Source organism: Phyllostomus discolor, chromosome 4 (assembly GCF_004126475.2).
Source record: "Phyllostomus discolor isolate MPI-MPIP mPhyDis1 chromosome 4, mPhyDis1.pri.v3, whole genome shotgun sequence".
Lineage (NCBI taxonomy): Eukaryota > Metazoa > Chordata > Mammalia > Chiroptera > Phyllostomidae > Phyllostomus > Phyllostomus discolor.
Genome location: NC_040906.2, coordinates 189715995 through 189739875, shown reverse-complemented (window position 1 = coordinate 189739875; position 23881 = coordinate 189715995). Strand labels below are relative to the sequence as shown.

The 23881-nt window shown below is 42.9% G+C and overlaps 1 protein-coding gene across 2 annotated transcripts in view; it reads right to left on the bottom strand.

The window, feature by feature from the left end:
- Nucleotides 1–13599: 13599 nt before the first annotated feature.
- HECA (hdc homolog, cell cycle regulator) overlaps nucleotides 13600–23881 on the bottom strand; it is a 42858-nt gene continuing 32576 nt past the window's right edge. For both annotated transcript variants that reach the window (XM_028510481.2, XM_036024787.1), the window contains exons 3-4: nucleotides 20002–20156; nucleotides 13600–17220 (exon numbers count right to left, since the gene is read on the bottom strand). In XM_028510481.2, the coding sequence (XP_028366282.1) occupies nucleotides 17056–17220; nucleotides 20002–20156 (320 nt within the window). In that variant the 3' untranslated portion in view covers nucleotides 13600–17055. The remainder of the gene's footprint in view (nucleotides 17221–20001; nucleotides 20157–23881) is intronic.

Genomic DNA, 23881 nt, shown 5'->3' with positions numbered 1-23881 from the left:
AGAACTCAGTCACCATTCCCGACTTGGGAGATAGAGGCAGACAGCCAGGAGGGAGGAACACGGACAGCCCTACAATCTGAAAGGGCAAAGAAACAGGTCCTCCCCTGGAGCCCCCAGGAAGGCACGCAGCCCAATTAACACCTTGAGCTTAGCTCAGTGAGACCTGTGCCAGACTTGCGACCTACAGAACTGTAAGATAATAAAGTTGTTTGAAGACACTAAGTTGTGGTGATTTGTCACAGCAGTAGTAGAAAACTAGTATATAGCAGCACAATCTACAATAGCCAAGAAGCAACCTGCTGGAAGTGTCCATCAGTAAAAGGGTGAATCAAAAAACTATGGTACATTTACCCATACATACAGCAGAAATACTATACAGCAGAAAGAAGGAACTCCTCCCCTTCACAACAGCATGGCTGGATCTGGAGAGCATTGTGCTAAGTGAAATAAGCCAGGCGGTGAAAGACAAATACCATATGAACTCACCTGTAAGTGGAACCTAATCAACAAAACAAGCAAGCAAAATATAACCAGACACATGGAAATAAAGAACTGACAGTAACCAGAAGGGAAAAGGGAGGTGGGGAAAGGGGGAAAGAAAGGGAAGGGTAGTCAAGGAACATGTATAAAGGACCATGGACAAAGCCAAAGGGGGGAAGGATTGAGGGTGGGAAGTGGGGGTGGGTGGGGTGGGGGAGAGTGGTGGCAGGAAAATGGAGACAATTGTACTTTAACAACAATTAAAAAATATAAAAAAACAAAAAAAATTTAAAAGAACTTTAAAAAAGTGCTTATGCCTAGGACTACCCCCAACCTACATAAAAAAATAAAATAAAAAAGCAAGCTAAAATAAGTGATCACATGTCCGGTATGTGAGGAACAGCAAAGAGACATCACAGAAACAATGAGCAAGGGAAAGAGTGGTGACCCGTGAGCCTAGAGAAGTAAGTGGGATCCACATCATGTAGCTTTTCATTGGCCATTTAAAGGATCTTCACTTTCACTATGAGAAGGGGGACGTGACACAGTTTCAGACAGGGTTATTATGGTGACAATACAGAGGTCAAGGCAGAAGCAGGGAACTGTGACTGGAAGGTCATTGCAATGAGCTGAGCAAGAGACAGCATGTGTGTGAAGCGCAATAGCAGCACTGTGTTGTGTGAAGCGACTAGATACTAAGCGTATTTTGTTGGCTGGGTTCACAGGATTTCCTGTAACATTCGATACAAAGTATGAAAAAGACGAGTCCAGGATGATTTCAAGGATTTTGGTCTAACCAATCGGACTTACCAGTAATTGAAACAGGGAGCAATGCAGGAGGAACAGCTTTGGAGGAAAAGGTCAGGAACTCAGTTTGGACGTGTGAGGTCTGAAAGTTCTAATAGGCATTCTGCTGGATGTCATTGCTGCTCCCCACCCTTTCAAATGAAGGCATACGCTGCCCTGTCTCAAGCATGTGACTTGCTTTAGCCACCAGAATGTAAGCAGGTGTGACATGTGTCATGTTTGGAGGCACTGAAAATGTCCACCTGCCGTCTTGTTCCTTCTCTCTACTACGGAAAAACAGCTCAGACCAGACAGGAGTGGTACCTTCAGCCCTGGGTCCAAGACGGAGGAGACAGGCAGATAAGATCCACCTGTGAAACAAGGAGAAAATCTGAACCCAACCCATAGCGTGGAGCTGGGGTGAAGCTGAACTGCAATCACAAAAGAAAGAAAGAAAGGTTTGTCAGGGTGAGCCACTGAAATTCGGGGGTTTTGTTCTTGAACTAATACAATGTAGAGCGTAGGGGAGAAATCTAGAATTCCTCACTCTGTGTTGGCATTGAAAGCCATGAGACAAGATGAGATCACCAAGACAATGAGTATAGATGGAAGAGAGAAAAGCGTCGAGCACGGAGCACTGGGATACGCCACTGTTCAGAGACTGGGGAGATGCAGAACCAGTCGAGGGATAGAGGAGGAGTTCGCCGTAAGGTGGGGGGGAAAACTGGAACATGTGGTGTCCTGGAAGAGGGAGTGATCTCTGTATTAAATGCGATTAATAAGTCAAGTGTGATGAAGACTGAGAAATGGTGACGGGATTTAATATATGGAGGTCACTTAACTTTGCAATAGTTTAATGAAGTGATACAATGAAAGCAGTCTTTATGGTCATATTCACCATTCATTCATTCATTCATTTACAGTATCCAATAACTATTTTGGGGCATCTACTATGTGACAAGCACTATTTGAGATATTCGATATATACCAGTGAAACAGGCACCTCCCCCCCAAAAAAAACTCATGCCTTCATGGGGCTGATTTTCATGGAGAGGCATGCAATAAACAGTAAGCATAATAAATGAGTCAGGTGGTAATAAGTGCAAGAAAAATAGTGCAGGAAAGGGAAACTGGAGTGCTAGGAGGGTTGTGATTTACAGAGGGGGCCTGGGTGAGTTTCATAAAGAGGATGACATTTGATTAATAGATTTAAAGAGTTGACTTTCTGGCCCAAAACTGTATGTACTCCAGGATCTTATTCCCCCTCAATGCCTCGGTTTACAGTGCTCAGCTGACATTAAACAATCAAGTATATCTACAAGACCTGTGACTCCAGAAGGTTCTCCAAATGTTAATCAGCTGAGTAAATTAACCAGACGTGAAAAACAAAATTCAGCGTCTACTGATTTCACTGTTACTCTTAGAATAATCCAATTAGCACTGTGAGCCGTCAGAACCATTCAACAAAGAAAAATCATCTTGGATTAAGTCTGATGCAGGTTCATAAGGCATTAGTAACTCAAAAACAAACCATTAATATTAGATTATTGGTGGGATTGGAAATTGGTGCAGCAACTATGAAAGAAGATATGGAAGTTCCTCAAAAAAATTAAAAATAGAAATACCTTATGATCCAGCAATTCCACTTCTGGGTATTTAATTCAAAGAAATCCAAAACATTAATTCAAAAAGATATATGCACCTCAATGTTCACTGCAGCATTATTTAAAAAGTAAATTAAGTGTTAAGTTTAGCTGCACATAGAAGAGGCTAAATTGAACTGGGATGTTACAAATGTGAGCTTTAGGAATTTCTTTCACTTGACACAGACCTGAAATTAATATATTTTTTAAAGGTTTTATTTGTTTATTTTTAGAGAGGGGGAGGGAGGGGGAGAGGGAGAGAAACATCAATGCATGGCTGCCTCTCACATGCCCCCCACTGGGGTCCTGACCCGCAATCCAGGCACATGCCCCAACTGGGAATCAAACCAGTGACCCTCTGGTCCTCAGGCCAGCACTCAATCCACTAAGCCACACCAGCCAGGACTGAAATTCATCCTGATGGAGCACATGAGGCAGGCAAGAGTCAAATAAGCCCTTTTCCACTGTGTCTCGGGAATGTGCTTCTGTGACTCCTCCCTGAAGGCTGTTTATGTCTGAATGAATCACACACACTCCATGAGTCTCCTGGGTGTGCCTCCCTTCTAGGATAACCAAAAATGCATAAGTAACAAAATCATTTCTCAAGTCATTTCCAATTTTAAATCATTTATTGAAACATATGATACAGTGTTAGGGGCCAATCATCAGGCACCCAATCATTTAAGGTTTTCACAGTGGAGAAGAAAGAGCTTGAGTGAAAAATTCTCATCTAGCACGGTTCAACGGAACTTTCTCCAACAATAAAATGTTTTATAATTGACACTGTCCAATACGATAGTCTATTCACATGCAGCGATTGAAAACAAAATGTGGCTTTTAATTGAACTTTTTTCAAGTTTAATTTGCATGGCCACCTGTGGCCAGTGGCTGCTGTACTGGATGGCACAGCTAGAGACCTTCGCTCTAAGCACCCCTCGTATCCGGTGTCCCTTCTCTACAGTAAGGGGATTGAGAAAGAGGATGTTTAAGGCACCTTCTATTTCTGACATTCTCTAATTCTAATACTTAAATCTTAACTACTCAAATAATCTTAAACATGATCGCCTGCATGCTAAACATGAGCGAGATAAAGTGGTTTCTACCAATGTCCCAGAACAGAGGTCAGTTCTCATACCCAGGTATTTTCTTTACTTTTAACATTTTGATAGTTGACTTTGGGAAAGAATCCCTCAAGGAGCAGGCATCGAAGAGCAAAACCAGAAAGCAGAGTGTAATGTAGACCGTAGGACAAGAGGTGGAAAGAAAAGCTGCCTGAATTCTGCCACCACCAGCTCATTTGTATCTCTGTGAAGAGCTGCCAGTGTTCACTGAACAGATCGCTAATGGGTGAGGCCCTATACTAGGTGTTATAAATACAAGATGTCAGAAACACAGTCCCTGTCCCCAAGGAGAGCACAATCAGTGGTGTCTACGTGGCATCTCATCACACAGTTTCCAGGGCAAAAAAGCCTAGCAATTTCTCTGTACCTCGGTCTCAGCAACTTCATGTCCAACAAGATCCTCCTTGCTAAATGTTGACACTGCCATCCTGTAAACCTCTGTTTTCATCAGGCTCTGCCATCCGCCTGCCCGTACCTCCCACAGATGCAAAGACAGTTTTGTCTTTGAAGAACTGAAAGCTTACTTCCTTGGACCATATTAGTAATCTGACCCAGAAGTGTATACTTTCAAAATGAGTACATTTCCACAGCAGAGAACTCCATTTACTTCAAGACAGGATATTTTGAGTTTAATAATAAGTGTTTAAATGTTTAGACTCATCATTAATATCTTGTTGATTAAAATGATGTGTAAACCAAGAACACTTAGTGCCAAAGTACTTGCTCCAACCTTAACATAGAGGCACTTCTTGTTAAAAAAAAAAAAAAAAAAAACACCCTTCAACTTGACTATTGTTTTTTTTGTAAACTAAGAAATATCTCTTTATTTTTTTATTGCTGTTCAAGTACAATTGTCCCCATTTTTCCCCACCACCACTCCAACTTGACTATTTTAAACAGTGTCCTTCTTAAATAAAATCATCTCTTTTAAATTTTAGAACTAAGCCATTCTGAGTAAGCTTTCCCACAGATTAGACAATTTGCCATGGATATTTTCTTTAAATGTTCAACTAATGCAAATCCAAGTATGCACATCAGCTCAGGGAGAAATCATAAAGTTTTTTTAGCAACAGAAACAGAATATGCCCCTGTCGTCCTTTACAATGTTTTCCCCCAAAGCTATAACATTAGTACTTCTTACACTAAGCATCATGTAAATGCTTAATGTCACAATCCCAATTTCAAAAGAATTAGAACCACAGCCCATATCCCACATCAGATTAAACATATCTAGAAAATGACTGAGATCCCAGCTCAGTTCTTCAAAAACCTTACTTTCCTACACATAAAGTACCACATATGCATTAGTAAATCTGACAAAAATGTAAATGAGAGCCAAGCCACGAGTGAAATTTCTTTCTGAATTTTTTCAATCTAATACAATTCTTCTTAATCTAAAAATGCAAAACCTATAAAATCACATGCTTTGTTAGAATTTCAATTAGTTCTTTTTAAACAGGATCTGCATTTAAAATTTCATTTCAGTGTGAGGGTGGAAGATCACAGATGAACACAGCACTTCTCAGCGAGAACTATTTTGGGTGTCTACACCTGAACGAATCCTGTCACCTCTCACGGAATGCTGACACATCAGAAGTAGAATTTGGCAACGTTTTTAAAAGATGTTCTCGGCTATTGAAGATGATCAGACTTCTGAACAAACGATCATGGCTCCTTTTTAACTCCTACCCCTGCACATAGTATGTGCTTTGTAAATGGTAAACTGAATAGCATTTAGCACAACAAGCATGACACGTGAAAGACCACTTTTAGTGAGATAGTCACAGCTGTTTCACACCAAAGAGCGAAGGCATCTGGGATGGTTTTGTTTAAATTTAGAAATGGAATCATCACTGAATTGCTCACTTTAATAATCTCTTGTATCTATTTCTCATCAAAAAGTTTATAAATTCACTCAGCCTATTAATTAACTCTAATTCAAGAATATTATTAAGTTGTATTTGTGTTTTCGTGGTGTAACAAAAGCATGACCTGAAAGGTTATGTGATTTGCTTGAACGTGGAAGAGGCACCATTTAAACTCAGGCCACCACCTGTGAAGCAGCACTCTTGTCCAGTACTTGGCCCTGAAGGCTGTGGAGTTCAGATGCCTTCCAGGGGTTCAGGACCCTGAAGCATTTCCGCAGGTGCGACTAGCCACCTAGATCCCCCAAGCTGGATGCGGCCAGGACAAGCAAACGCCCACAACCCAAGGGCAGTGCCCTGGCCAGCACAGGTGACCGCATGTTTCCATCGCACTCACTAATCAAGAATGTGGATGCCATCCTTAAGGATTCTTCAGATTAAAAAACAAACAACAACAACAGCCACTACCTCTCAACTGACAAGCAGCTGCTTGTTTTCACCACCAAGGGGGGAAAAATGGATCATTTTTCCAGCCCAAGAAGAAACAGGTTTTTGAATGTAGGTCTCCCTTTCAAGCTAAACCCAAGCAGGAAAGAAGCAAATGATGCCTTCAGAAATTTCTAGCCTCCTTACTAACTCAGATTTCAGTTACTTATTAGTCTCACAATCTTCCCACTCCCTTACCCCATTGCCTCACTGCGGCCTGGTTTCTCCTCTCTTCACAGACCCAATTTGAATTATATGAAGGAACATCCAGTTCAAAAGTAGAATTCAGCAAACGTTTTGAAAAGATGTTCTCAGTGCTTCCCACAGAACCTGCAGGATGGCAGAAATGGGACAGAAGATGGGGATGGTCCGCAAGGTCACCTACCATGCACGTGGGTCTCAACGGCTGCGGGACTTTGCCTCCAAGCCCCCGCCGGCCGAAGTAGCGGACAGCGCCCCCAGCGGCGGCTGAACTGGGTGGCAGGGGAGGCAGCACCCAAATGCCTGAGAGAGGTCAAGCAGGGGGCACCGTCCAAGGAGGCATCCTACCTGGTGAAGACGCCAGGGATGGTGGACAGCATGGTGTGCGTGTACAACCTCAAGACTTTCAACCAGAGGGAAAATCAAGCCTGAGATGTTTGGACACTACGTTGGCGAGTTCTCCATCACCTTCAGCGAGCCGGTGAAGCTCGGCCAGCCCAGCATCGGAACCGCCCACTCCTCCTGCGGCATTCCACTCAGGCAGTCAATAAAGACACAGACTTCTCTTAAAACTTAAAAAATATGTATGGTCACAGCTATCAGGTGATCAGCTTCCTGGAGAGTCCGACATAAGATCTGCAGTTCCTCTCCTAGCCTTAGACTCTCCAGGTTTTCTGCCGCCTTTAGTAAGAAGCCCCCTGGGGCGCTTCCTTAGGGTTACCCATTTGCTGCGGAGGCTCAAGCCCTTCAGCCCTCCATGCCGATATGAGTGTCGGTGTGCTGTTGTCGAGCCATTGCCCCCATCCGCAAAACGAATGTGTTGAGTCAGGCAATGTCTGAGGTCCTTCCTGCCCTCACTTGATGAGTGCTTTCTGAAATAAAGTGCATGACCATACTAAGGCACATTTTCCATTTGGGGCTATTACAAAATAAAGCTGCTACTTCGTGCCAGGGAGTGTACTAAGCACTTTACTTACATTACTTCACTTAAATCTTAATAATACCCATATCCACAGGTAGATGCTCTTTAATGGTTTCAGATGAGGAAAGTGAACATTGGAGAGCTTGAGCAGTAGAAATCTCCCTCAGCTGACCTTTATTTAGCCAATCCAGCAAATGCACTGACTCTTAATTTGTTTTGTAAAACTGCACTATGAAGAAGGACCTCGGCCTTGAATGCCGGCGGCTGGTAGCCTCACTCTTGGGCAGCATCTGTACCCGGTTTTCCCCAGCAAAGCTTGTGTGCTTACCAAAAGTTAACCGTGCTTGTTCCCAAACTTGTTTATGCCAGTTACACTTGCCACTGCAATAAAGAAATTTAACAAGAACAGTACATAAACCAATGAACTATAATTGCAAAAAGGAAGCACGATTTCAGTAACTCAGGAAAATGTTTTGGAAAGATAAGGTGAAGTTTACGCATATAAAAATACTGTTGACTTAAATGTAAGGAATAAAACAGTAAACAATTAGGGGACAAAAAATCCCAAAATCCTAGAAAGCTTTTATATGTATGTTGTTTCTTGTATGTCTTGAGTTCTCGTTAGAAAGAGAACCAAATGGAAAGTATTGTTAGAGAATGCCCCACAGAGGGCACTTTGCAATAAAGGTACATGGTCCTACAACTGCAGGTATGGCACATTAAAACAAAAGAACCAAATGTGTCAAATATATGCATATTCCTGAGTTAAATTTAAATCAAGTGTTCATGGTATATAAATCATTCTGGGGTGATGGGGGTGTGTGTCCCAACAGATTCATTTGCGTTTTCTAAAGTGTTGCCTAAATGGAATCATACAGTATGCATGTGTTTCTTCCTCTGAGTCCTTTCACTTCAGCATCACTATTTTGAGTGTCATCCATGTTGTTGCCACTATCAACAGTTCGCTTTTTATTGCTGAGTATATTCTACTGTAGACATCCCATATTTTGTTCAGCCATTGTCCTACTGATGGACGTTGAGGTTGTTTCCATGTTGGGCTATTACAAAATAAGCTGCTGTAAACATTCATGAATGTCTTCCTCAGACATGCTTTCGTTTTCCCCAAGTAAATACATGGAAGTGGAACAGCTGGGTCAGATAATGTGTATATGCTTAACTTTTTATGAAGCAGGCAAACTGTTTCCCACTGGCAGTGTATGAGTTTGTTACTTCACATCTTTGCCAGCAAGTGGTATTCCATCTTTTGAATTTTAGTCATTCCAATAGGTGTGTAGTGGTATTGCACTGTGGTTTTAATCTACATTTCCCTAATATCTAATGATGTAGAATATCGTGTTCATCTTTTTTCCTTTGGTGAAGTAGCTGTTCAAATATTTTGCCCACTTTTTGTTCTCATGTTATAATCCAACGTATCCATCTTTAGATTTTACATTTAGATCTGCTATCTACTTTAACTTTTTGAAATATGGTGTGAGTTATGGACCCAGGTTAGATTGGTTGTTTTGGATTTTGCATATGGATAACAAATTGTCCCAACTCCATTTGTTTCTCTACCCTTTCTTCACTGAATTCTCATTACACCTTTGTCAAAAGTCAGTTGACCAGGCTGGTCTGGCTCAGTGGATTGAGTACCAGCCTGCAAAATCACAGGATTGCCAGTTTGATTTGCAGTCAGGGCACATGCCTGGGTTGTGGGCCAGGTCTCCAGTAGGGGATGTGCAAGAGGCAACTCCACACTGATGTTTCTCTCCCTCTCTCTCTCCGTCCCTTCCCCTCTCTAAAAATAAAGTTTTTAAAAAATCAGTTGACCATATATGTAAGTGTGGATTTCTCGTCTCTCTGTTTTCACTGATGAACTTGTCTATTTCTATGCCAATTGTAGGCATCTACTTTTCAACCAACTTTTCTGATTTATCAACCAACTCCTGTCTAGGCTTGTCAGGAGACTTTTACTGTATTCCAGTAGTTAAGAAACTTGATGCAGCAGGAAGGGCAGGACAAGGTAGGAAAGACAAGTGGGCAGGTACAGAAAAGGTAAGTCAAAAGTATTACATGGGTAAAAGGATTAGAAGTTTTTAAAATGCATTTTCCCAACTCAGCCATCACCAAAGGCCCCTACCCCCACCTACTATGACCCTAGCCTGTTTTGAAAGGTCATGTCTATAGAATAAATGGCATTTATTAGGTCATAATTCATGTGCGTTCTCATATATTATTCATCAGAGGCCTATGCTGCTGCAGTGTTTCGAGCAGTAGGAGATAACCAAGGTTGCTACAACTCCTGCCAGAAATAAACTGACCTTTTCGATATCCTGTGCAGTCTTGTGGCGGGAAATGTTATGATCTCCATTAGGCTTTCTGAAATATTCACAACAGCCCCCAGGACTCCCACCACCTGCTCCCTGCCCAAACCACTCTCTTTTCAGAGCCATGGGTTTCTGGGGCCTCGAACAAACCCTACCTAGCTGCCCAGGGGCTTCACCTGGCTTCCTTCATCAACCGCTTGCTGTGTCATCAGAGCTTCAGGAAAATATGTGAATTGTTAATGTGATGAAAACAACAAGAAAGTGTAAAGCACTGATTGCCAGTCCCCGGTTGTGCAATAACCTGGAATATCACTGATGATTAGCTCAAAAGAGAGCCCCTGAAAATCAAGAAAAAAAACGAATTCTATAAAAGAAACCTGTAACCAGCACTTTTCCCACTGAAGCTGTGTAGAATGCAAATAAACAATGATCAGGATTAGCAATTCAAAAAGTCTGGGATACCAGAGCCTCAGTCAAGAGAGTGGGAACTGAACATGAAATACACCAAGAGAAACTGTTTGAAAAGTCAGTAGAAAGGAAAACCCTGCCCAAATTAGACAGATCAATGCTATCAAATATGACAGCTTGACATGTTTGAATCCAGAAACATTTCAAAGTCAGATCACATCCCGAAGTGAATAAAATGGATTCTTAGACTGTTAAAACGTCACCTTGCACTCCCAGTTCTCCTTAAACAATGATCTACTTTAACAAAAGGGAACAGATGTCAAAAAATTACTGCATGAAAAATGAGGATAGAGGACACAATTATGGATTTTAAGTATTATTTTTCTTGTAGTTGTTTTTTCCTAAAAATAGGGAATGCTTTCAAATGTGCTTGCCACCCTTCTGTAGGGGCCCCTGCAAGGGCTCCCGGAACTACCTCCATCACAGCGCCTGTGCTGCGGCGCCGAGGGCTGCTGCACCTTTTCAGTGTGCTGCGTTGTCCACACAAGCCTAGTCACCTCTCCACTACAGAGAACGTACCCATTCACTGATCTCATTTTGGGGACTAGGCGAGGAAACCCAGACTCGGTTCCCAGCTAGCCATTAACTACGTGGGATTATTATTTAGATTTAAGTTCCCTGGGCCTCAGTTTCTCCTTAAAATGAGTGCAAAATCCAATGAAATTTTAAAAATGTTATCATTGTGAATATGATACAAAACCCGCAGTCTATGCTTTTCTGGAACAGCTGTGGGGTCCAATTGCCTGCCAGCAGGAAGCATGACTCCCAACACCACAGTTTGGTGAAAAGGAAAGGAATCGTTTATTTAAAAATTACACAAATTTAGAATGATAGCAGAATTCTGCCATTAAGTCCAACTCCCTTTAAAACACCCCCCCACCCCCCCACACAGGCCTGCCTCCCTTTGCCGAATCAGGCCATTTTCAGGAGGTGCCAGTCAGAGGCACTGTCTTTGAGAAAGACAGATCCGCGGCTCCGCACTGCGGGTCACAGTTCAGCATCCCAGGCATGTCCCATTACTCCGTGCTTGGCTGAGCAGGGTCCTCGATTCCCAGCACCATCATCCGAGTCCCCGTGTTCCCCAGGCAGGTTTCTCAGCGGTTCTCCTGTCTTTCTCCAGCTCTTAATCCAAAACTGCACGGCACCTCCTTACACACCAGACCTCGTGGCAGGCCAGAGGGGACCTTGTACACCCTTTCAAACTGCACGGCCAAATTGCCTCACCCCTGCCAGCCCTTAGTTCAAATTCTGACCCAGAGCCTCCTGCGTGACCTCATCACTGACTCCTCCCACAATGAGCTACAGCCGCCAGTTCTCCTGTATTTACATCTTTTTGGTTGCCATCCCGTCAGAGCAAGAGCGACTCAGTGATCCAGGGGGGCTGCCCCCTGGCAACACCACGAGTCAGAATACATCCCAAAAGTCACACTCACCTTGCCCCGAGGAGGTAAGCACAGCCATTATCTTGCCCTGACTGTGAAAAGTATCTTAAACTGTGTTGTCTGCTACCCCCATCTCCCAGCAAAGGGCTACGGGTGCTTTGGGAGCCCCTCAGTCTACACCCCGTTTCAAATACAACAAGAAAACTACAGCTATTGCTCTGAGTTCTGGCATCTCTAAATTCTGTGACTATTATGGCTATGCTTTTTTTAACTTTTAGGGTTATAAGGCATGTAATTAGCTTGTTCTAAACCTGATTTTACAATATGATCTAAATCTCCAATCAGATGTATCAGAACCACGTGGCATGGTGTCCATCCCCAGGAAACGGTGCTGGGGTGGCCGATCCCACTGGAACCCTGATAAACACGCGATCAGTGTTGTTCTATGAACTCCGTAGGGCACAGTGCTTCGTTTGTGTCTGCTTCTGCTGTCCTGAGGCCTACCAATACCAGGCCACGCTTATATCAAGTAATGATCACAATGCTAACGGCTGCCATTAGAACAAAAAATATGCCTCAAAAATATATTATTTCAAAGAGCACCCTACACAGAACTTCAGTATTTTCAAAGATATTTGACATTCATTAGATAAGGTTGATCCCAGGTTGGAGAGCTGAGAGAACATGAAACGAACAAAAGCTCAAGGCAAGCTTTTTCTCCCCAAGTTTAACTCTTTACTAGAGATACAGTGTAGTCTACATAATTAACAATCCAACTGCTGCCAAATTTAAGTCAAAGCAACATAAGATTAAAGAAATAAAAACTACTAGGAACAAGTAAGATTTTTCTTCCATTAAACTTAATTCTTAACAATTACTATTTAACTGTATTTTTTTCTCTACTACAGTTAAGAACTGTACTTTCCTTATAATTGCAAAGGAATTTGGTTGACATGAATTACAGTAGTAGAAATCACACTATGCCAAGTCCTTGACCTTTTAAACAAAGTGAGATGTATGCCTCAGGTGTCTGTAGTGAGTGAGGGGCAGAACAGGCTTCCGATCCACTGGCAGACTGGACTCTTTCCTCCCCCACATTTCCACATCTTAACCTGTGATTTCGATCCACTGGCTGAGAATTTCTGCAATGAAGAGCAACAACATGGATGAACCTAGATATTACAGAAGTGAAATAAGTCAGCCAGAGAAGGATAATGTGTGATTTCATGTGTGTGTGGAATCCAAAAAGCAAAAAATAAAACAGAAACATACTCATCGATACAGAGAAAAGGCTGATGGTCACCAAAGAAGACAGGGTGGAAGAATGGTTGAAAGGAAAAACAGAAAACCTTCCTGAGCCCTGGCTGGATAGCGCAGTTGGTTAGAGCATCGTCCTGATACTCCACGGTTGCAGGTTTGATCCCTGATCATGGCACATAAGAAGTAAACAATGAATCCATAAATAAGTGGAACAACAAATTGATGTTCCTCTCTAAAATCAATCAATAAATTTTTTTTAAGTTATTGAGTGTATATGTAGGCTTTAAAATATACTTGCTGAACGTTTCAAAAACTGATGAGGGCTCAAAAAAAAGAGAAAAGAAGGGGACAAGGAGATGTGAAAGATAAACTACACTTGATTAAAGTTCATAAAATCAACAAGCAGTTTAATTACAGCTCAGTTTTCATTTTCTTATAATGAAGAAGCATGTGATCAAATCTTTTCATTATAAAAATGTTCCACACCTAGGAACCAAAGAAAACATTTGTAGAAAAGGATTATGTATCTATTTGATAGAATTCCCTATAACTAGAACAATAATTTTAGATTATTCGTAGGGAATCAACTGTTACCCAGAATGCTTATTTTGCTGCAAAGGGAGTTTACATGTGAAAAACCACTTTCAAACAGCATAAGAAGTTCATCGTTTTTATTAACTGAAGTAGCGACTTTGAAATGGTTACCTGAATAGTGAACAAAACCTCAGAGTCTTCTCCAGTACGATTCCTGTCAACAACTCCAAGTTCATAAAATAAAATGCCACACTGAAGAGAAAGTACAAGGCTAGTTTTTGAAATTTTATTATTTTTATTACATACAGTTCACAAACAGAAACCTTCTAACATCACACACAATTCCATAACCAAATGTGTCAATTTTATCAACATTCCTTAACTATTTACACTGTCTTCTCTCCACAAAAGTGCAATCCAAGATATCTTGACAAGAAATCTTTACTGACAAAGACATAGTTTGAGCTGGTTTTAAAAATGCCCATCTATTATGTTTTCTTTCAATGACCTGGAATAATACTAAAGTCAACAGGACACGGAGACGAGCTGGTTAGGCAGCATCCAGTCAGAGGAACCGAAACACTGAACAAGAGCCCTTTCCCGGCACTGCCCCCCGAGCCTCCAGCTGAAATTCCTGGACAGCTGCCACCGTGAGACTAAGGGGAGAGCGAAGGGCAGCCACTGACCCCGGCGCAGGAGAGCAGTCTGTATGTTAAGCACTGGTCTTATAGGACAAAGTGAAAGATTTCGGCAGGTTAGTTCTGGTGGTCTGTTAGTTTTAGGATTTAAACACCTAAAAATATTCTTTTCTGATGAATTAATTTGCCCCAGATAGGAAAATACTTTTTATTCTGAAAATGAACTTCTTTTACAAAAACTACAAAATCAAGACTGAGGAAAGCTCCTTCTTACGTAGAATGGGACAACTGGCCCCAACTCCCAACTCCGTGGCCAATGTCCATCTGCTAAGGTATAAACCCAGGACCTTAACTGCGGCAGACGCCACAAGACAATGGAGAACTGAGTTGGCCTGAAGAAAGTTGGTGAGACCATCAGAAAGCGTCTTCTCACTAAACCAATGCAGATGATTTTATTTGTTCAAGGTATATAACTCTTAAAAATAAATGATAAAATAAGAATAGATAGAAAATAGCTTTGATATTTTAAGTCACTTATGAGTAGTTCATATTATTGAACACTATTCATCAGAAAACCAGAAAATGGATCTCTTAGGTGACTGATATCTCTTAATATTCAAACCACAAGAAAAATAATCATCTTTTTTTGACATATTCCAATTTCCATCAAGGTACGCAGAGCAAAGTACTTTGAGGAAGCATGGGGAAAATATTAAAGTCAGCAGATTTCCGAAACAAGTTTTATTCTTTATATTATAGCATAATCAATTATATTTTATTCTCAAATCAACCAAATATTCCATAAAAGAATGCTTTGCCTTCCAGGCAAAGATATTCTTAGGTACGATACCTCTGCCTCTCCTTTCACATAATGCAGCATCAACAGAACCCTAACCTTATCACCAAAATAAAGGCCAAAAGCGAATTTTACCTAATTACAGTGAAACCTCATCTTACTTATTTTTTAGGGACTTGGAAACAATGAAAGGAGAAAACTAATGAACGCATCGGACACTACACTCACAGCCACTTTAGAATGAGGAGCCTGCTGAGTGCGATCTATACACAAACTTGAAGCCTGAGAACAACAATACAAGCAGGTTTCTCTACAGAAATGTAGGTGGGTTAAAAGAACAGCATTACAAACAGTTTACTATTCATTTTAAATTCAGAAGAAAAATGCAAATGGTGCTCGGAAGACAAGAAAAGCTTTCGTACTGAGTACATCAGAGAATCCACAGGGAAACAGTGAACTCACAATTACAGCTTGCATATTAAAGACAATTGTGCAAGGGTCACGGCCCACAGACCTCTCCCGGCTGCATCAAGTACTATCAGACCAGTAACAGTTCTCTGCTTCTTACTGGCATTGAGCATTTCCCCTACTGTGAAATATTTTTCAGATCAAACACCGAACTAGATGCCAAACTGAAAGATGAAGAATATTACTATATTGGTTCTTTTTAAGGCTGTGTTGTTTCAAACAAAACATCAAATATTTCATGTAGAACTGAAGCTCAACTTGCATTAATGCCTAAACACTTCTGGGAGGAAAAGTAACTATTTTTCTGAGGGGGGAAAATGGTATAAACCAAGTAAGTAACATAAATGTTCACATAACTCCATAGCTGGCTTCCCATAAAATAATGATTATTTTAAGCATTCATTTAGCATGTATGTATATCATCTTTAAAATTATCAAATTCCTTTTTGAGCACTGATACTCCAATTTCAATTCTATAAGGGTGTAGAATGTATGTCTATTTAAATCACTCAGAGCTAATGAACAGAAACTGTACTCTGGAAAGCCCAAGCTCTGAGGAGTTAAGTATAAATTATGATCTTTTCTCCCCAATGGTAAGGTATCACAGAGACCTTCTGAATGATCTATTTTAACATCAGTGATTTTCCAAAATGAAATACACTTAAAACAAATATTAAAATTATTTTCCTCATACTCTCACAAGTAATTTTTTTCCTTTCCTTCCTACGGTCAAATCTTTGATTTTGGAAACTCAGCATTAAGCAGGTACAAGGTAGCTTATGAAATTTGGGGACGTTAAGTGTGGCCATGGTGGTTCTCAAACTCCCCAGTGAGAGCTGGCCGTGAGATTTACCTGTAACAAGGGTCTGACGTGAATGGCACTTCGACAGTGCAACCTGTCGGAATCGGGGCCACCCAAACCATGTTATTCATGGATTCTCCTTAGGGGCTAATGGGACCAAATTCACACCACAGTTCCTGCCTTTTGCCCTCTTGAATTGGCGTGCATCATTCCCCAACTCATTTAGTATATTCTCTGTTTTAGGTCAGCTTACCTAAAAATACTTGCAATACCAGTAGCTTTCATATGTCTCATAATTTAGACATCATTTTCAGTATGAAAACTATTAAATCACAACAGCGATGGAAAAGCACTCGCATTCACCTCCAAACACTCCGTTGATAAGTGTGCACCGCACGTCAAGGTGCGCTGCAGAGACAGAGCCAAGGTGGACTGACTCCAGGGCACACACTCACTCTCACATGCCACATCTTCCCAAGGCCCAGAGAAGGTCTAAACGCAGGTCTTTAAAACAGTTACCTTGTAATGAGTGTGCTCCCAGCTCCCACGAGGCTCTTAGTTTACAACCACATAATCCCTTTCCTAAATTCACCCGCCCCTCCTCCTCACCTTGAGAGCTGCATGAGAGACTCTCTGTGGTGGTGAATCAATACCCGGAACTCAGAGGACCCCTCCCTGGGCTCTGGTCACGACCACAGACAAACCCTCCCGAGTCAGGAGAGAGCAAGGGCACCCCCATTTTAGTGGGGCGCGCACACACACAAAGGAGCCCTCCTTTACATTAGAAAAGAAGTTAACGTCACAGAACGTTTGCCTAGAAAAGATATGTAATAAAGTAATATCAACAAAATAGCTATTACCAAAGCAAAGCTTTCATCAATAAGCTTCGAGAACTTTAAAGGAGGAAAATGGCTTCACAAAATGGTAGTCCAGGTTCCCACAGTGTGGACACTGCTGGACGTTGCTGTACTCGGAGAAGTACTGCATCCCGATCCGCACGTCGATCACGGGCTTCCCGCAGTGCTTGCAGTTCAGCCGCGCCTGTGGGGAGACATGCACAGGAAGCCATCACACGCTCCGCCTCCCAGCACTGCCCAAGTCATCAGAGCCCAAATGCAAGGTCGTCAGAGCTGGGAAACTGATCCAGAGCTTAGTAAAGCACCCTTTTATTACCAACACAGGGTAGCAAAGCACAGGGCGTGCATTAAGATGTAGGGTCCAGTATTCATCACTAGCCTGAAGGTTAACTCCTGATTTCTCCCCCCATATGGAGCACTGCTACTAGCTTCTACTCGCAGGGAGAGAAGGTACACTTGCACTGCCCTAAATTTCTCCACTGAAGTCCCCTTAACAACACGACATACTTTCCCTCCAGATTTCAAAAAGTGGTTGAGGCTGACTCCCCCCAGCAAACCTGTATAAACTTTGAAGATTTAACTTTATTTTAAAAACTTGCATACATTTTTCATTCTACCCCTCACTATATTTATGTGTTCTTTGTGTAAAAATAAAATTTCCCTAAAATGCTCAAGCAAAATGAACAGTCCAGGGAGCAAAGCTTCATGCACCGGGAGGTTCTGGAACCCTCTAGCACAGAGCATCTTGATTCATGCCCAGGCCTCTCTTTAAGGGCACGACAGGAGAGGACTGCACCAACAGGCCTTCTGTGAGTAACCAGAAATAATAAATACAACGGATTCTCAATTTGGATTCATTCCAAAAATGTAACAGAAAAGTATAACCTCGTTTGCCCTCAAAACACTCCTGTGCAGTGAGTAGTAGTATGTGCAGTTGTAGAGGATGAAACTCGGGCACACAGGGAAAAAGTAACGTGCTCAAGACCACACTATCAGTGAGTAGAAGGGCTGAGTGAGATTCCAGCCCAACAGCTTATTCCAGAGCCCTCACTCCTAGCCTACCAGTCTGTGACCTGAGATGACCTCCCTTGTAACTGACTAGGATCTCTTCGAACAACATTGAAAGTGAGATTCTGAGCAAACATCTATCTTTAATTTGTTATACCTTTCTATAACTAATCATTGCCTACTTCTGGCTTCAAGTTCTATTGGAAGACTTGGCTCCATCCCTTAGTCGAGTCTAACATGTGTACCTTCACAATAAATATAGTTAACGAATATTTTTAAAGCCAAACAACAATCAAGCGTGTTTTCCATTTCTGTTGAGAAAATAAAAGTCAGGGCTTAAACTGTTAAGGAGGACAGATACAGTAAGTGCCAGCAGGTTGGGCGTGACAGGGTGCCCCAAGCTCTTCTCTCCAAGGTAAGGAGACAATCCCACTGCCTTCCATGCTGAACCAGAACAAACACCAGCCTGGGAGTCACAGGTTTCAGCTGTGGCTCTGACACATTCATGTAAAACGTTCTAACTTTCTAAGCCTCCACTGTATGTGCAAAACAAGGAGTTTGGACGATATCACCCAGGTCCTTCCAAGTACTAACAGTCTAGAGTTACAGACCCCAACATTCTTTCATTTCCTTGTTTCTCTAAAAGACAACCTTCCTGGAGTGTGTGTGAAGAGAGAAAAGCCACTTCCTTTTGTTTGTCTCACCTCATGGGCTGGCATTAAAGCACAGTATTATAAAATGCTACAGTGAGTAACTAAAAGACTATGATATCTCATTTCCAAGGCCAAGTTTTAAGATGGAAATGTGGCCCATGTATTAGAATAGTGTACAAGTGGTCAGTCCTATCTGGAATCCAATGACAGGCTATGGATGGCCATTTAGGTCTGTCATGGCTATATTTCACTTTTAAGATCACTATTACAGACAAAGTATAGCTGAAATACCAACTCTGCCAACATTTTAATTCAACCAACACTGGGTATCTTCTGAATAAACTGTGAATAGTAAGGATATCCTCTTTACAAAAATCAAACCGTAATGCCAAAGATGCTAAACTATGTAGTACATCAAGGAAGTGTTCATCACTTTATTAAAAGCCAGTCTTGGCTACTGAAGAGCAAAGGAAAATCTTTCTCTTATCCATAGGATCAAGGAATTGCATGACAAGTGCCTGCTTTTCCCAAGCATTTGAAAATATGAGTAAACCAATGCACGTCCAAGGGTTCTGTCATCTCCTGTGTTTCTATGAACTTCTTTAACTTGCATGTTAATATTTCCCCCTTTTCCTGGTGACAGCTGGATTTCAGATGCTCTCTTAGCAGTGCTCAGTGCCTGCTCCCAGCAGTGCTTTGAGGGTTGCAAATCTTTCACATCAGCCTCAAACACCGTGCAAGATGGGCAATTCCTGGGTAACTATACTGTCCAACAGGAAGGAAACCAAAAGGAAATCTCGTCTACTAAAGAAAGTGAAGCTTTCTGCCTCCTTCTAAGTAATAACTTTTGCTGATTAGAAATAGATATATGTTAACCATATAAAACATTAGAAAACAAAAGTAAGCAAAGAGAAAACTAAAGAACCACTCAGCATCCCACATCCAGAAACCACCTGATAACTGGTTACCAGATCCCTTTTCATGTTCAGTTTTTACAAATGGAAGCATTTATAATCTAAGTATATGCCACTTATAATCATATTTTTTACTAGAAATATTCCTACAACATCCCTTTTCATGACTGCATAGTATTCCAGGAACAGCTGCACCACACTGTAGTCGATCAACCACCACTAGCGGACTGTGGAGGGGGGTCTCATGAACACTCACTACTAAAGCCCCTTCCCCACGCCCTCCGCCTCCCCTACCCCAACTGCAATGCTCATTCTAACTCCTCTACATTCGCCTGGGGTTCAAAGAAGCCTGACATCACCCCCTGCTCCTTCTGTGGGGCCAATACCAACCTGACAGCATGGAGAGGCGGCCAGGATGTCGTAGGTGTACATGGTGCCCAGCTGGTGCCAGCTGCCGTCCCATCGAGACTTACACTTGATGCAGATGATCTTGTGAACCCCTTCCAGGCAGTCCACGCACACAGCATACAGGTGCATGAGCCTCCCTGTGCACAGAAGACACAGTGTTGAGAGTGGCTGTCGAGGCAATCACCCTTTGTCTCCAAAGGAGATTAAAAATTGGCTCATCCATCAATTGTAAACACACATTTTATCATTTGGATAATACAAAGAGCAAAACAGGTATCACATATCCCCAAATTGTCCTTTTAGAATAATGATAAGTTGCAACTATTATCAATGAAACATACTTCAAGTTCAATCTTATTAAATAGTGCTTTAACTCCCTTTCCCAGAAAGTGCTGCCAGGTCTAAAATTTGGATGTCCAAACTCAAATGACCAAGCTTCGGGTGCTCAAAACAGCCTGTGACTCTGTAGGACCTTCTGCTCAGAAGCCTACATGTGGCACACAGAGGCTGAACCAGCAACCCTGGCCTGTATCCATGGGATCTCTCACCTATTAACAAGACCCGTGATAAAGCCAGAAATCTGTCCTAGTATCGGTAGCCCAGAGTTATACCACAGCCCAAAGTACTATGTTAATTGCCCTTGTCTTGAAAATTGCTCAGCCATCATGACGTCTAATGTAGAAACCAGAATTATATCTCACTTGTAAGTGGCATTTCAAAAGGAGTTTAATGTCTTATTTACTGGGCTCTTAGAAGTCGTATTCCCATTCCTCCATTATTTGCCAACACCTAAGGAAAAAATGCCACCCGGCCTGTATGGGAAGGTTAGGGTTCACATCACAGAGGAGTCAGGTGTTCAGATCTGCCTGGACAGTGCGGAACGGCAACACTGCTGCTCTCCAGGCGGGGAGCAGGAAGCTGCACTCTGCTAAAAACTACTATCAGGAGCACACACACCCCCGCGTGGCTTCCTATTCAAAACAGGCTGCTCGTGGCCATCAGCCAGACCACAGCCCTTCTCCTCTCAGTGCTTAGGACCAGCATGCTCCTCACACTGGAGAGGGGCATGCAGTACTTCAGAGACACCTTCTACAGCACGTTCTCTCCCTCTTCGAGGACGGGGGCTACTCACCCTTGTAGGCTCAGAGTCTAGCACTGTGTCTGCAATGTGAAAAGCACTCTGTAACTGTGTGTTGGATGAATGGAGGGGCATGTTAACAGCCAAAGACTATCTAACCTTGGGGGCCATTACTGTCAAAAACAGAAGGGTGACAAGAGCTTCTTGCAATAGGTCCACCTCTGCCCTAGGACACTGACAACGAAGAGGCCTTACCCACCATGCCCACTCACAGTGGCCCGGGGACATTTCAGGATGTCAATTCAAGAATCCAGAAAACACTTTATTTCCAGTCTCCCTTCTGGATTTACTCACCACAATTCCCAAATATTCCGACGCCCAGGCAGCTGCTAGGAAGTGTCAGGGCAGGAAGAGACACAGAGGTCGGGTGCCATCACCACCTGATGAAGCCGACAGAACATGTACTGAGGGCTCACCGAGGGTCTGGCACTGTGCTCTGAGGCTACGTGAAGCGCTTCCCTTAAGCCGCACAGCGACACTATAAAGGAGGTATTTTTGTTATTCCCACGTCAGGTAGAAGGAAGTGAAACTGAGAGAGGCTTCAAGTCTCACCTGCCTCGCTGCTAACCTCCAGACAAACTCACGGCAACTCCTGGTGTGGACTGAGTCTCTAGATTTGTCTCAGTCGCTATTATACATTGTCTTAAATACAGAGAGGTTTAAGTTTCTGAGCTCTAGGGTTGTGAGATCAAACAAAAAGCAGATACTGAAAGAACAGACACCTGTGGTTCCAAGTGGGAACAGAGTACAATAAAAACCTAAGTAGATCAATGTTAATAAATCATTAAAATCAAACACAAACATCTTATCAGAGGAAGAGCCAGAGGACAGAGGCTGGAGCAGGAGGCTGGGGCCGGCAGTGAGGGTACAGGGAACGGCAAGGGAGTGAGAGTCCACCCGGGCCCGCCCTGGAAGCGAGAAGCTATTTCAGCAGCACGTAAGCAACCACAGCCTGGAGTCTGTGGCTCGGAAGGCGGCCTTTTCTATCCGAGCTGAACATGCTCTAAGGCCTCTGTGACGGAAGAAGTGGTCTACACTAGCTTGCTACATAAAAAGGGTTGCATGGGCCTGTCGGAGACGTGACAATAAAAACCCTGGCACATGCCGAGGCCCCATAAAGAACTTGGCAAAGCTCTTTATCATGGCTTGGAAGTGCACCTACAACCTGCTCTCCATCTGCCCTACTCCTTCTCCACACTAGAACCTCTGCTCAACCACAGGTTCTCGACAGTTCTCTATCTCCCAACTTTTTAAACTACTCTTCCCTTGCACACTGTCCCCTTTCCTCTTACTAACACACACCTGGTGTGGCTAGAACCTCGACCTAAATATGTGCCTTCAGGCTGCCTCTGACTGCCCAGCCCGAGTGGCCCCTTCCTCCTGGGAAATCATAGGACCCCTACTGCATATAGTATCCAGGTGTCACAGGGTCGCCTGGTGGCACTAGGGCCGTATGCCTGGGAGTTAGCTACATTTTTATAAAGCATCACACATCCTAAATTCTAAGCTAATGAAAGGCAAGGACTGATAATACCCAGCACATGAAATCTGTAAGTTTCACTGGTTGATGAGTGGGTTAAATGAAGGAAAAAAAAAGTGTGCATTCATGAATATAAAAAGAACAACACTATTCTCACCTACCCTCTACCCTTGTGCCCTCAAGTATCTTCATAAAGAACATTTACGTCTAAAAATGGTGAACTAAAGGTATTTCAACTTACCACTCTCTAAAATTATCCCCAAATAGCACAAAGCACAAGAAAAAAAAAACAAAACACAAACTCCACGTTCCATGAAACTAAGAGGTCCCTCAAACCTGAAGCGGACAGAATATGAGATCAGAAACTGGATGGCCCCGGCTGGTGTGGCTCAGTGGACTGAGCGCCAGCCTGGGGACCGAGAGGTTGCCGGTCGGATTCTTGGCCAGGACACGTGCCTGGGTTGCGGGCCAGGTCCCCAGTTGGGGCTGTGAGAGAGGTAACTGATCGATGTTTCTCTCCCTCTCTTTCTCCCTCCCTTCCCCTCTCTCTAAAAATAAATAAATAAAATCTACTTTAAAAAAAGAAACTAATGGAGGAAGGGTGAACAATTTACCTCTCAAACTGGACATCCGGCACAGAGGGGAGTGGGAAGGGGTGCTGAGAGGGAGACAGCGGGGTAGTACACAAGCAACCACACATTCTACATAAGTTCTCCATCAAGAAGCAGAGTCTTCTCAATCATCCCCTGAGTCCGGGCTCGTCTTAAACTTACTTTGAGGAACAAAATGTGACAGAAGTGATGTTACTCAGGTCCAAGCCTGTCTCTTGGACCTGAAGGAGTCCACGGGAGAGACTCAGCCTCCTGAACAGTGTCCTGAGAATGACACGTGAAGCCCGGGCCTGCCTGGGAGGTGACAGAAAGAGAGACCCAGGACGAGCAATTCTAGCGGGGGCTCGTGAGGCCAACTCACTGGCCCATGCCAGGCGAGAGAGAGAGGCCGTCCCACCCAGTCAATCCAGAGAGCTGCAAGGAATTACAAACCTTCACCGCTCTAAGCCACTACGTTGTAGAGTGGTGTGCCTGGTAACAAAGGCTAAACAAGACACGGGGAATGAGGGGAAACACTGAAAAATGAGTAAGACCACTCCTGCCATTTCAGCTCTCTTTCCCTGCCGAGAAAGAGAAGAAATTGCATCCATGAAACACACAAGAATAGGACATTATTAAAAAGAGCTCTTGGAA